This window comes from Pongo pygmaeus, chromosome 1 (assembly GCF_028885625.2).
Source record: "Pongo pygmaeus isolate AG05252 chromosome 1, NHGRI_mPonPyg2-v2.0_pri, whole genome shotgun sequence".
Lineage (NCBI taxonomy): Eukaryota > Metazoa > Chordata > Mammalia > Primates > Hominidae > Pongo > Pongo pygmaeus.
The window spans coordinates 130,356,907-130,369,808 of record NC_072373.2 but is presented as its reverse complement, the minus strand read 5'-3'; the positions used below and the strand labels follow the sequence as shown (position 1 = coordinate 130,369,808).

Below are 12,902 nucleotides of genomic sequence, written 5' to 3'. Positions count from 1 at the left end.
TGCACAACTCCTAATATCATCTTGAATATAGTATTTGCACATAAGTAGCTAAGTATTGAATAAATCAATAATCAAACAACTCAGGATCAATTCTGCCTTCTTGACAGGATTAGGCATATTAGAATTTAGCACATTGTTAGTCAATAATATAACTAAAATACTTATACTCTTAAGCATTGTGCTTACTTTTATCAAATATGTGATTGTGTTAATATCATTGGATCATATTAATAGATGGTCACAATAACTATAGTTGTATAAGGCGAATAAATTAATTTTCAAAATAATTAAGAGATAACCTTTAACAAGTTGAAATTTGTGGGCGTCAGTTGCTAAAATAGGCTGTCAGATGGCTAAAAATCTAGGTAAACGTCCATTGAACAAAAAGTCAAGGTAGTTGGACATTGAGAAATAAGCAACAATATGTTATTCATAATGGTTACATTAATAACCAGTAATGTCTGATGTGCCACGTTGCAACAGCTATCTATAGAAGTGCTCCAGGTTCTGGGAAAATTTGGGGAAGCACATGGCATTTCACATTTATTTGCTCCATGAAAAACTGGGAAGAAATTAGCTTACTATGATAATTTTTGGTACACTAGCAATCGAGCTAGATAAACATCTTAAGGTTGACTTATAGTTTATTCTGCTATACTGAAACTAAGTTATTGTCATATTATTTTTCATTAATGCTAACAGAGTTCAATGAAATTTGGCAAAGGAACAATAACTCTCTGCTGATGAATATCTTATGAGGAAAAAGTATGCCTATCTTAAAATAGGATCATGCCTATAAACATTATGAAATTTCCTTCCTACCTACCTAGACTGATATAAGAGAGGCATCATATTACCCCTGAGCGACAAAACATTAGTATTCCTTAGCAACTCTTGTATAAGCCTGGTGTTGCCAAAACACTTCGGATGGCATGCCTCTACCCACAGATTCAATTGCCTGATTACTAACCCCAAGATGAAACTAGCCCAAATGGCAAACTAGCCCAAACTGGCAATGAGCAGGGGTGGGGAGGCATTGCTGGGTTCAGCAATCCTGTCCACCCCACAAAACATGCTCTTCTCTATGGGCTTTTCACGGAGAGCTAGTTGCAGCACCAGCATCTAGGGAGCTAAAAATGTGCTCCCTGCTAATGAGAGGTCACACTCAGTGCTTGTTGTCCTAGTGGTGCCTCCTGGCCACAGTACTTCACGAGGGAGAAGAAAAAGGCAGAAATTGTGACCAGCTTGATTAACTTTCCACTCCAGGGAATGGCACAGTGAATTGGCTAGGAGTGTGGAGGCTGACTTCAGACTGCCTGAGTTCAAATCCCGGCTCTGACAATTGTCAGATGAAACTTGGATGAGTTAATTTCCCCTAAATTTCCATTTCCTTTTTTCAAATGGAAATTACCATAGTATCTCTTTGTTATGACGAGTATTAAGTAAAATTGTGCCTGAAAAATAACTACCAAAATGTTTGGCACAATGAATTTAAAATACAATTAATATTTGCTCAAATAACAACCTCTAGAGAGAGTGAAGAATTGACTCACAGAGGCTTTCAGAGTTTTTGTTACTAATGGCCAGATTTCATCCAAAGAAAGAAGTGATTCTCAAGATCCATGCCTGTTGCCTAGCTATTTTTTTTTTCAAAAGAAATACTCGTGAAATTTTAAAAGTAAGCTGATATAGCCTGAGTCACATAGTGAGACCCTGTCTCAACAAAACATCAAAAAATTAGCCAGGCATGGTAGCATGCGCCTGTAGTCCCAGTTACTCAGGAGGCTAAGGTAGGAGGATTGTTTGAGCCCAGGACGTTAAGGCTACAGTGAGCCATGATTGTGCCACTGCACTCCAGCCTGGGCAACAGAATAAGACCTTATCTCAATAATAATAATAATAATAATAATAATAATAAGCTGATGAAGTCATATATTCTCCTTACATGCAAAGAGAAACGCAGCATACAGTTGGAGAGCAATATATTTCTTTTCTTCAACAAATGTACCTGAAATTATACATCAAAAAAGAGTTTTTATCTTCAAAGTAGTCACATCAGGGAACCCATGCACTTATATATCAATAATGCACTTATATCAATAATGCTGCCAAACATTTTTGGATCTCCTTCTTCTAAATTACCTTTACAGCTTACTTCTTTTGGATGTCTTTATTGGCAACAAAATTTTATCCTTTGGGAGTTTTTAATTTTGAAAGCAGATTTAAAACCAACACATATGAATAAGATGGAGAACAATGTCACCTCTCATCAAAAATGAGGAAATAAAGACCTTTTTGCATAACTAGTCAAATGTCTCAAACAATTCCAGAGAATGTCTAAAACACTTCAAGCTAATGAAAGCACTGTCAGATTTAATGTGTTGCTTTCTATGTGATTAACAAGTTATATATTTATTTATTTAATGTTATTAAATACCTCTAGAGCACTGTGACGAGCACTGTTCTAGAAACTTTTATGTATATCAGTTCATTTAATGCTCACATCTTATGAAGTCAGTACTCTCAGTATCCTCATTTTACAGATGAGGTGACTGAGGCACAGAGAAGTTAAGGATTTTGTCCCAAGACACAGAGCTAGTAAGTGGAGGAGGCAAAAGTCAAACCCAGGCTGTCTACTTAGTACATTTGCTATATTTTCTTAAAAGTACAACCTTTTTGTATCAGTAGTTATGCTTTCTGGGTTGTCTGAGGTAATGTAATTTAAACTTGGTGAAAGATACAACATATCTTCATGAGTTTTGTTTTACCTGAGCTAAAAGCCTTCTTAGTGTTAAGAAGCACTATCTAAACTATTTTCCTCTATCTTCCCATAGCAGGCTATACAAGGAGGAAACAGTCCCAATTTCCAACTTCCTAGTTTTCTAATGATCCATAGGTTGACCTGTTTTTCCACATAAGGAGTCCTTTCACCCAGAAGCTTCTTCAACCTTGGACCAGGATCAGTCTCTTACGATGTTTCCTCACACCTATTTCAAAACTTGTCTGCTTACAATTCACTTTTTCTATTACATCACTCAGTAGGTCAATCTTGCTAGACTAATGGGGAAGAAGGAAAAGGGGAGTGAAGAAGGATGTTTAAGCCCTCTTTGAAAAAGTACCTTTTCATATTTTCCCATAAGGAAAATGCTTCAAATGTCTCACTTTGCTCTCCTTTGCTTTGAAATAGGAGTTTCCAAAGCAGCTTCATACCAATGCCAAAAAAAATCACTAATGGGCCATTCAGGTAGTGACAACAACCCCAAGGAAACATAATTAAGCAAATTTTAAAAATAAAATATACTGGAACTTTTTTATTTCAGGATAAAAGAAAAATACAGGAAGAAATCTCACAGAAGCGTCTGAAAATAGAGGAAGACAAACTAAAGCACCAGCATTTGAAGGTAATTTATGGCTTTAATTTCATTTCAATGATTTTGTAATCAAAAATTCTGTTGGTACTCAAATTTCAATAGTAGAAAAGCTTTAGGAAAGAAAAAAATTTCAAGATAGTTTGACTAACGTTGTAATAACCATAGGGGAGGCCAACAAGCTAGTAACATTTGCATATGAGATTAATACCTTCTAGCAAACATGTGCAAAGTTGAACACATGGTTTTATTACTTTTATCCTTTATAACTGAGTTTCCCAATTTTCTTGAGCAACCTTGAAAATTCAGCCTTGAGAATATGGCCCTGCTCGCAGTCTTGCTTAATATCCCTAGGGAGTGGATCCAGCTAGGAAGTGCCTTTTGAAATCAATGAAAGGCCAGTCATTCCCCCGGGGGTGCAGAACAGTGTCTGGCCTGGTCAAGGATGCTTGTATTTAAAAGCTCAGTGCAATGAGTCCAATGTTGTTTGAGTATGCTTCGGGTTTTTGTTTTATTTTGTTTTGACAGAACATGAGATCATAACCAGAAATAACTCTCCACGTTTAAAATCAGATTTTACATCTTTCACTGGGTGTGGCCATTTCGTAATTAAAGCACATTGAGTTTCAACATTTTATTACTTAGCTTAGTGACAGGATGCAAGCAAATGACAAACAGCAGCTCCTTGTGAAAAGGGCCAAGCAGGAAACTACTTATCTGACAGAGCTGCTATCAATAGATTTAATGAATCCCCTTAATGATACAAGGCTGCACACTCACGGGGTCTACAAACTTAAGTTAAACTTGCTGAAAGCAACTGACTTCACTTTTCTAATGGAACAAGTACCTGCCTCTGAAAAGAAACATAATTTAAGATTCCAATTAGCCTTATTCTCTGGATTCTGTTTGCTTCTCTGCTTCTAAACAAGTTGACATTTCCGATGTTTGATGGATAATTTCAAAGCACAGTTAGTCTGCTCCCCTTCCAATATGTCACATTGAATTTACATGAGTAGTATACATAGTCAAGAAATGTAGTGTGTACTCCTAGAAAATCAATGAAATTAAAAAAAAAAAAAAAGTTCCAAGTTGTTCCAGTGCAATTCAAATGAAGTCAACAGTCAAATCTAAAAAGTTTTTTAGATAGGCCATTTCTAACTCCAAAACCAGAGGTCATTTGCTCTCCTTTCCTCTCTCCCTCTCTCCCTCACACACACACTTGCACAATTTACACACACACACACACAATTACACACACAATACACACAATCTGGATCTCCCAATGAACTACTTCCTGCTTCTGAGTAAAATGATAGCTCTCTAGCTATCCTTGAGAATGGGCAATTGCTATCCTTGCAGAATGGGTAGCCACAAAACAGTGGAGCTCACGGTAGAAGAGAAGATTTAAATATCCCCTTAGTTTGTTCTAGAAGTAAGTTTCACATGAAAAGCCTGACTCACTGAAAGTTCCATTTCTGAAGTAGCACCTCATTCCAGCACTTGCCAAAAACAGTCTGGAAAGTAGTAGATGATCTTCCTTATTGGTTTGCTCTCCAGAACACAGGAGACCTCTCCTGATCCAATCCAATCAAAACATTTATCATGTTTTGGACTGCCACATACAGTTGTGCAGATTGTGTACTGCACAAAGGTACCTGAAATGATGGTGCTAAAATCTTGCCCACATTCCTTTGCCAGTCGTGCACTCTGGTTCAGGGATGCTTATACCTGGAGCGAAAGGTTTCCGTTTTCTCTGCACAAAAGTGCTATCCACTTTCCCAAGCTGTTCACTGGACAAAAGGGGTGTGTGTGGCATGGAGCAGGGCTAGGAGTTGGGGGAAATGACACATTGTCCTAATTTGGGAAATTCAAGATTAAATAAACAAGATAAATGATATTTGTTTTAATTTAAACTACAGTATAAGTATTCTTTAATCTGGGGTGGTCAAGAAGCCACCATTAAAGGTATCGGATTCAAGCTGAGTCTTAACTGATAAGTAGAATTTATATGGATGTATATAGGGCCTTTGGTCAATAAATATTTATTAAGTACATATTATGTACAAGGTATGAAGCTAGACACTAAGAATATAAAACAAGTGAAATTTGGCCTGCATCCTTAAGATGGTAACTGATACATAAACTCATAATAACAGTTATTCTGTGGTAAACACTGTATGGGAGGCACAAACTGCACAGGGCACGGAGAAGAAAGAGTGGCTATTTCAGTAGAGCACATTCTTCCAAGTTTTGCAGAAAATAGTTGTCTATACCGAACAGCAACAAGGCATAATTCCAAAATGGGGTTCAAAATGTGCAAAAGTATTTTTAAAAACAATTCTACAATGTCTTCACCAAATTAAAAAGCTCTGTTGGCCTCTATAGCCTGTCTCTTATTTTCTTCATCCGTTTGTCCTAGTCTTCATGACTATCCTCTCCACTTTCCTGATTGCAAACTAGTTCATTATACTTCAGTGACACACATTAAACAACATAAGCATAAACATTTACAAAGTGTTCCTCCTATATCAGAATACACACATTTCAAAATAGTTGTAGTAACTCACTCTGATATTCTTTAGCTCCTGAACCTGATGATCATTCTCATAATGTGCTAGCAAGGGAATTTCTGGGACATTTTTTACATCTTAATATTCAAACTACTCATACAGAGATTTTTTTTCTGTATGGATCTTCTTGCCTAGCAATATGATCACAATCTCATGTTACCAGGAAACACAAAATACAGTCAATCTGAAAAATTTTTGATTTCCATGAGCCCATTCAATTCAATCTATGAAAAAACAATTTATTCCTACTTTACTGTAACTTCTGGGTAGATATAGAAGTGGTTCAGGAAAACCTTTTCCTAAAAAAACTGCAGAAAGACCTATCACCTGCATGTCACATATTTTCATTTAGTTCATATGGCTTTCAATTCTGAATTTCATTGTAAAGTAAATTTTATTATACTAATTAGCCTCATATACTAAAGCACAAGTCTAAACTGTGACATAAAAGCAAAATAACTCTTTTGATTACTACAGTATGTATGTGATTGCATCATATATTATTTCGATTGCACATCCAAATTGAATATTTTATATTTAAGTTCAAAGAGTTCTCTACCAGGCATAAATGAAAATTTATGAAGTATGAACAAAGTTTTACAAGACTAAAATTAAAATTATCTCTAACCAGACTAAAAACCAAGAATATAGCCCCAAGTTAACCTAATCACATCACAAGAATGATTCGCTACTTTCTATAATTCAGCCTCATAAGACCACCCCATCTGAGTGTTTCTTACAGAGCTATATATGCCATTGGCTGGAACTTTCATTATAGGTGGTTTGTAAGGAGTAAAACTTACTTCTATAGGTGTTACTGTCTTCTTTCCTATGCATTAGCTAAAATTCCATTAGATAAAAATAAATTAGAATCAAGGTAAATTATTAAAATGCTGCTATATTCAGAGTTTCTTAGCATCTTTGACCCCAGGAGCTGAATCTTGACCAATGTTAATCATATTTACTGGGTCTGCAGGAAAACATTTTTGCAAACAGCTAAACAGCTATAATCAATGGTTAAGATAACACTGGGGTAAAGAATCTCTGGCCACAGAGTGGAGTAATACAAATTACTCTTATGGTGTATATCGTCCACATGCAATTGCTTAAGATTCTGAAAAGGCCAACACAAATGTGATGATCAGGGGTGAAGCTGTTATTTACTAAATCTAGTAGTTTTCAAACCATGTTCTGTGTATCCATAAGCTTTCAGGCCCCCTCACTGCTTCAATTAGAGCAGTCCAGAATTCATCTGTTTTCCAAACTATAGTTCCATATAACATTTGTTTGTAATGTTATAAGTTATAATGTTATATTGGTTTTTTTAAAAGAAAAAAAAGATTTAAAAGTCATTGCCTCAGTAAAAAATAATCATCCTTTGGTAATTATCTATCACAACTAAACTTAATTTTAAATGTTTTTTTAACTCAGAGATACTTGTATCTCAGTGGTATTTATTCTAGCATCCTTAAAAACACACACACACACACACAAACACACGAAGTTATTCTTACTTACTCTCATTTAAATTTCAATATAAGAGAAAGAAGTCCCAGAAAATAAAGTTCCCATTCTCTCCTCACGGATTTTAAATATAGTGAATCCCCAATGAATAATTAACAATGAATAACTGAACAAATAATTTATAGAGCAGATTGGATACATAATGAGAGCCCTTTTATTCCAGGAGAAAAAAAGAAACTTGAACTCCTTGAAAATAACATGACCATACATCTGACGCTTCCCACTTGAGATGTAGACTACATGCTAATTAAAGCCCATCAAAAATTTACAGGTCTTTTTCATTAGTTTTAAGTCTTCTTAGGTCTTTAAACTCCAGGCCCAGGCGTTTAATTTCCTCATGCAAATTCAAGAGGAGTTTTTTTTTTCTCCATCTGGTGAAACATAATTTTTTGTGTGTTGTTAAAGTTGACAAAAACTCACCAACGTTTAGACAGATCAGTAAATTTTGCGCTTAAGAATGTCTATAACCAGGGAGATTCTGAGAAGAAAGAAGGGGAGCTAAGTAGGCAAAACAATAAACAGCTGCCACAAAGCCTAAGAATAACACTGAATATGTTTAAGGTACAACAGCAACCTTCTGTTTTGCCCACCATTCCAATTAATCCCACAAAAGATTTTTTTAAAGCAGTTATTGCATGCTCTTACTGGGGGAATATCAAAATAGCTTCAAGAAGCTTTTGACTTTGTTAAGGACACAAGATACATACCCATCAATAACAGATGACACTAAAGACATCATATTATGAGGTCCCATTATGACTGTGATAAACATACAGTATGGCATGGTTCTGAAGACAGAAAGTGAGGGTCAGGATGGGGCTGCCAGGAGTATGGGGGCCAGGGATCTTCATGCCGAAGGAGAGACTCAAACTAAACCTTGAAGTGTAAATGGGATTTAGATGCATAAAAACTGGCTTTGAATAGAGTCAAGAAGGTTACAATGAAAGAAAATACCAGATTTATTCAGGCAAGGCACTGAGAGAAAATAATTCCTCTTTAAAGTGTCACCTATTGAAATTCATAAGATTTGAAAGCAGTAAGAGATTTTGGAAATTATTGACCGATATAAGAACATATCTTTATGTTTCCTGACATCAGAAAAAGGCCTTGAGGGAGAAATGGCTTCTAGATGGGATCAGCAGCGGAAAAGAACAGGAAGAGATGAAGAAGCAAAATCAACAAGACCAGCACCAGATCCAGGTTCTAGAACAAAGTATCCTCAGGTATGGCCCTCACTGAGATACTCCACAACTACCTTTATTTTGACTTTGTCCCATGTTGTGCATAGACATGCCATTCTCACTTTCAGGGGCATAATCAAATCTTCCATTTGAATTTCTTTCTTTTTTTTTTTTTTAAGGCATGCTTTCACACTGTCACCCAGGCTGGAGTGCAGTGGCATGATCTCGGCTCATGGCAACCTCCACTCCCGGGGCCCAAGCAATTCTCCAGCCTCAGCCTCCTGAGTAGCTAGGACTACAGGCACCCACCACAAATGCTCAGCTAATTTTTGTATTTTTGTAGAGACAGGGTTTCACCATGTTGCCCAGGCTGGTCTAGAACTCCTGAGCTCAAAGTGATGCACCTGCCTCGGCCGCCCGATGTACAGGTGTCAGCCACCGCGGTCAGCCTTCCATATGAATTTCTAAAAAAGACTAGGGAAACACACCAAAAGGCCACAGTAGAAATTTTACTATAAGTATCACCTGAGTATAGCAACACTAGATTTATTTTTAAATGCATATTGATGACTTACTCATACCTCCCTGAGCCTATTTCCTGCAGAATGGTAGTAACAATGCCTACCTTTTAAAAAATACATGCGCTAAACTACCAGCACCTACCTAGCACATGGTAGGTACACAAACAACAGCCCTTCTTCACAGCCCCAGCCCCTACTCTCACCTTAGGACAGGTGACAAGTCTACAGGTGTGTTTACCCTGTCCTTCCATCATATTTCTCTCAGCCCCCCCCCCCCAGTCACAACCATGATATTGGAAAGAAGGTTCTATAGGAATACTCTACTCACAGTTTCCCTCTTCTAGTTCTTTGATGATTTGGTCACAGGTGTTCACTTCATTTCTCAACAACCTTTCCTGTTTATTTTGTGAGATCAGTACAGTCAGGCAACTGCTGGTGTAAGAAGTAATGTTCTAAAATTATCTTGGCTTGAAATAAGGTGATGGACATGAAAAAACCGGAAAGCTCAAATGTAAGATGGGATTATTAGTATTATCACACGCAAAAAAGCACAAAAGAAACAGATACGGGAAAGGCCAGAATCATTTTCTAACCTACACAGGGAAAACATTTAAAAGATGGAATTTCTTGTGTTATAATCATGACAACAAATTAAAGTCTACCCATCTTTGAATATAGACGACTTTCAAAACCTCAATTGCTTTAATGTATTGCCTTTAGTGAGGACTACAGAAAAGATCTGAAACACATAAGTATTTGGTATCTGTGCTACGACCACATTTTGTCCATACTCACTGCACTATACAAACAGATCTCATTAGGCTTAAAACTGACAACATGAAAAAAGGCTTCCTCTCTTCAAATGATTTCCATTTTACTTGATTAATTGCATGCACTTGTATATTTAATAGCTAAAATAACTGACTGCTCATCCTTATCTAGATGTTTTTGAAATTAACAATTCTTAAAAGGTTATATAATTGAAATGTTTGCATTTATAAACCCCTCAGTTGTTTACTCAAAGATTTGAAGTGCTTCTAAATAGTGGATAATAAATACTTTAAAAATAACCCAATAAATCAACTCTATAGTTTGGAAAACTCAATTCTTATCAAGGCATCCCTTAGCAAGACTTTCTCACCAAGATCCCGGCATAAGTGGGTGATTACTTTCTTTATTCCTCAACACAGAACCCTTATCTCTGAAGGAGTCTTGAACTTAATCCCCATAAACCTTTCCCACTGCACAGACACCTACTTGCTTCCCCTCAAAACCTCCTTTTAGAGTCTTTCCACACACTGAACACCTACAACTTTCTCTGCATCTGATGATAATTGAAGTGGCTACATACACTCAAACTCCATTAACAGGCTTGGGCAGCATTCTGAGTAATCCGAGTATTAACCAGGACTCTACTGATTGCTTTTAGGCCTTGCCTGAATGCTCTGAGAAGCACATAAGCTCCCAGAAGTATTGATAGTAGCTTGTCTAGTTAGAGCTGCTTCCTAACCAAAAATTAAAAAGGAGAAGGAGGAGGGAGAAGAAGAGAGAGATATATTTAATAAGCCATAGTATACACCAGGCACTTTACATATATTGTCTCATTTAATCTTCATAACCCGGTGAGGGTAGGTATTATTACCTTCACTTCTTTCAGAGAAGTTAAGGAATTCACACAACTAGGAAGTGGGAGGTCAGGGACTGACCCATTTGACTACTCCACAGTGCCTGTGAAATGATGGCACACAGCAGCCTCTGTGGACTGAAAAGGTATTCTCTCTTATAGAAAATCTTTGAAGTGTGTTCTGTCCCTTTGCTCTTCTTTCTCCAAAATCTCCAACCACACTTAGGGTCTCCTTCTATGTCCCCCTATTCTCTTTGGTAAATTACCGATTACATGTTTGTTCATTACCCAATTTCTCGCATCTCACTACAACTTTTAGATCTTCATGATGCTATGAATCCATCAATACTCCTTTGTGAACACCAAATGAGTTTAGTCCTTAAATATAAGTGATAATAACAGTAATCGTTCATTTTTAAAGGAACTTGTATAATTTACAAAGCACTTGAACTTACATTAAGTCATTGAAAACAACAATCCTAGAAAGAAAGCACCAACACCTCCATTTCACAGATGAGGAAATAGGCGCAGAGAGAGAAAGTGACTTAATTAAGGCCACAGAGTCAGTAAAGGGTAGACTTAGATCTCAAAGCAAGCCAGGTTCAGTGCTCTCCAGCTGAAAAATGAAAAGAGAGCTATAAATGCAAATGCTCTAGAAATAGTAAAACATCTAACACAGACAAGTATCTCTAATAATCAGCAAACTGCTTTGCTTAAGGAATGATCCTAAAAAGATATATTTGCAAAAAAAAATAGTAAAGAATTTGTTTATCTGGTTAAAAATATAAAAACAACAGAATGTTCCAAAGCAACTCACGAAGAGAAAAAATATCTATGCCTTGTCTGTATTAAGCAACCTCCCCTACTGCCCAGCATTATAAAAATCACATTGCCAAAGCAGCTTTACCTGATAATGGAACATTTTCTTCTCAGATGTTTGTAAAGCTGCTAAAAAAAAAAAAAAAAAAAAAAAAAAAAAAAAAGCCAAATCAGGTGCATGTTTTTAAATTCAATCTTTCTCCTAAACAAGTACCCACAGTACTTGAGAAGCTCTTATTACCAGCTAAATCAGTACAATTTCCTGTTAGCACTGAGTAGCAATGGAGCCAACTGATGAAGTTGAACCAGGGAGAGCCACTCACAATCCCTAAGCAGGGAAAGTAACTCAAACTCTGAATGTGATTTATCACTTGACTTACGTGCCTGCTCGAGGGTGACATTTGCCACTCTGCCAGGCCCCTCAGCTAGAGGATAAGATTTTAATGGGAACATCAAAATAGAAGTATTGCTATTACCGTGGAGTCCATAGCAGGGCCAGACTTTGCCCATGAACCTTTCTTTTACTTCCAAGGCGTTGCAAGATGAATTGAAACAGCGTTGCCTCTGGCATTCAAATCCCTGTTCTGCTGACATAGTACACAGGCTTGGCCATGTTCTTTCATTTCTTTGAGCCTCAGTTTCCTTGCCTGTAATGTGGGACAGTTATAGCCACTTCACAGGACTGCTGTGAATGCAGAGTGCCTGACACATGGTAGGTGTACAAAAAATATTAACTACTAGTCCTTACTAAAAGGTGAATTTAGAGCAACACTACATGGATCTTTATCCAGGTATTTTTATTTTTTGGCCAAGTTCTCTCCTTTCTTTATGCTAGTACAAAGAGTGTTTTTCTTGGAGTAAACTGAGAATACCAACCGATGAGGATTCTTTCCATTTGGAAATAATCTATGATTTTTTTTATGGCTTAAAGGCTAGAATGCTACCATAGAGGTTAATTTTTGTGGAACATTTGCTGTGCACCAGGCATTGTGCTAAACATTTCATGTGTATTATTTCATTGAATTCTCACAACTACCCTATTAGGTAGGTAACATTTAACAGATGAGAAAAATTGACATTACAGAGGCTAACTCACCCTAAGTCATACAGCGAAACGTAAAGAGCCAGGATTTAAAACCTAATTAAAAGTTCTAATCATAAAAATAAAATTGCACCTCAGATCCTGCAGAAATTTTTTACAAATGTTAAATTCTGTAAACTCTATACTTTTATAGCATTTTTAAGTTTCCAATCTATGCTATAATTTCACTTTTATGTGTACCACTTTATGTAGA

The 12,902-nt window shown here is 36.6% G+C and overlaps 1 protein-coding gene across 1 annotated transcript in view; it reads left to right on the top strand.

The window, feature by feature from the left end:
• Positions 1-12,902, top strand: part of PALMD (palmdelphin) — a 49,077-nt gene that overhangs the window by 13,099 nt on the left and 23,076 nt on the right. The window contains exons 2-3 of the mRNA XM_054447826.2: positions 3,321-3,401; positions 8,561-8,685. Of these exons, the coding sequence (XP_054303801.1) occupies positions 3,321-3,401; positions 8,561-8,685 (206 nt within the window). The remainder of the gene's footprint in view (positions 1-3,320; positions 3,402-8,560; positions 8,686-12,902) is intronic.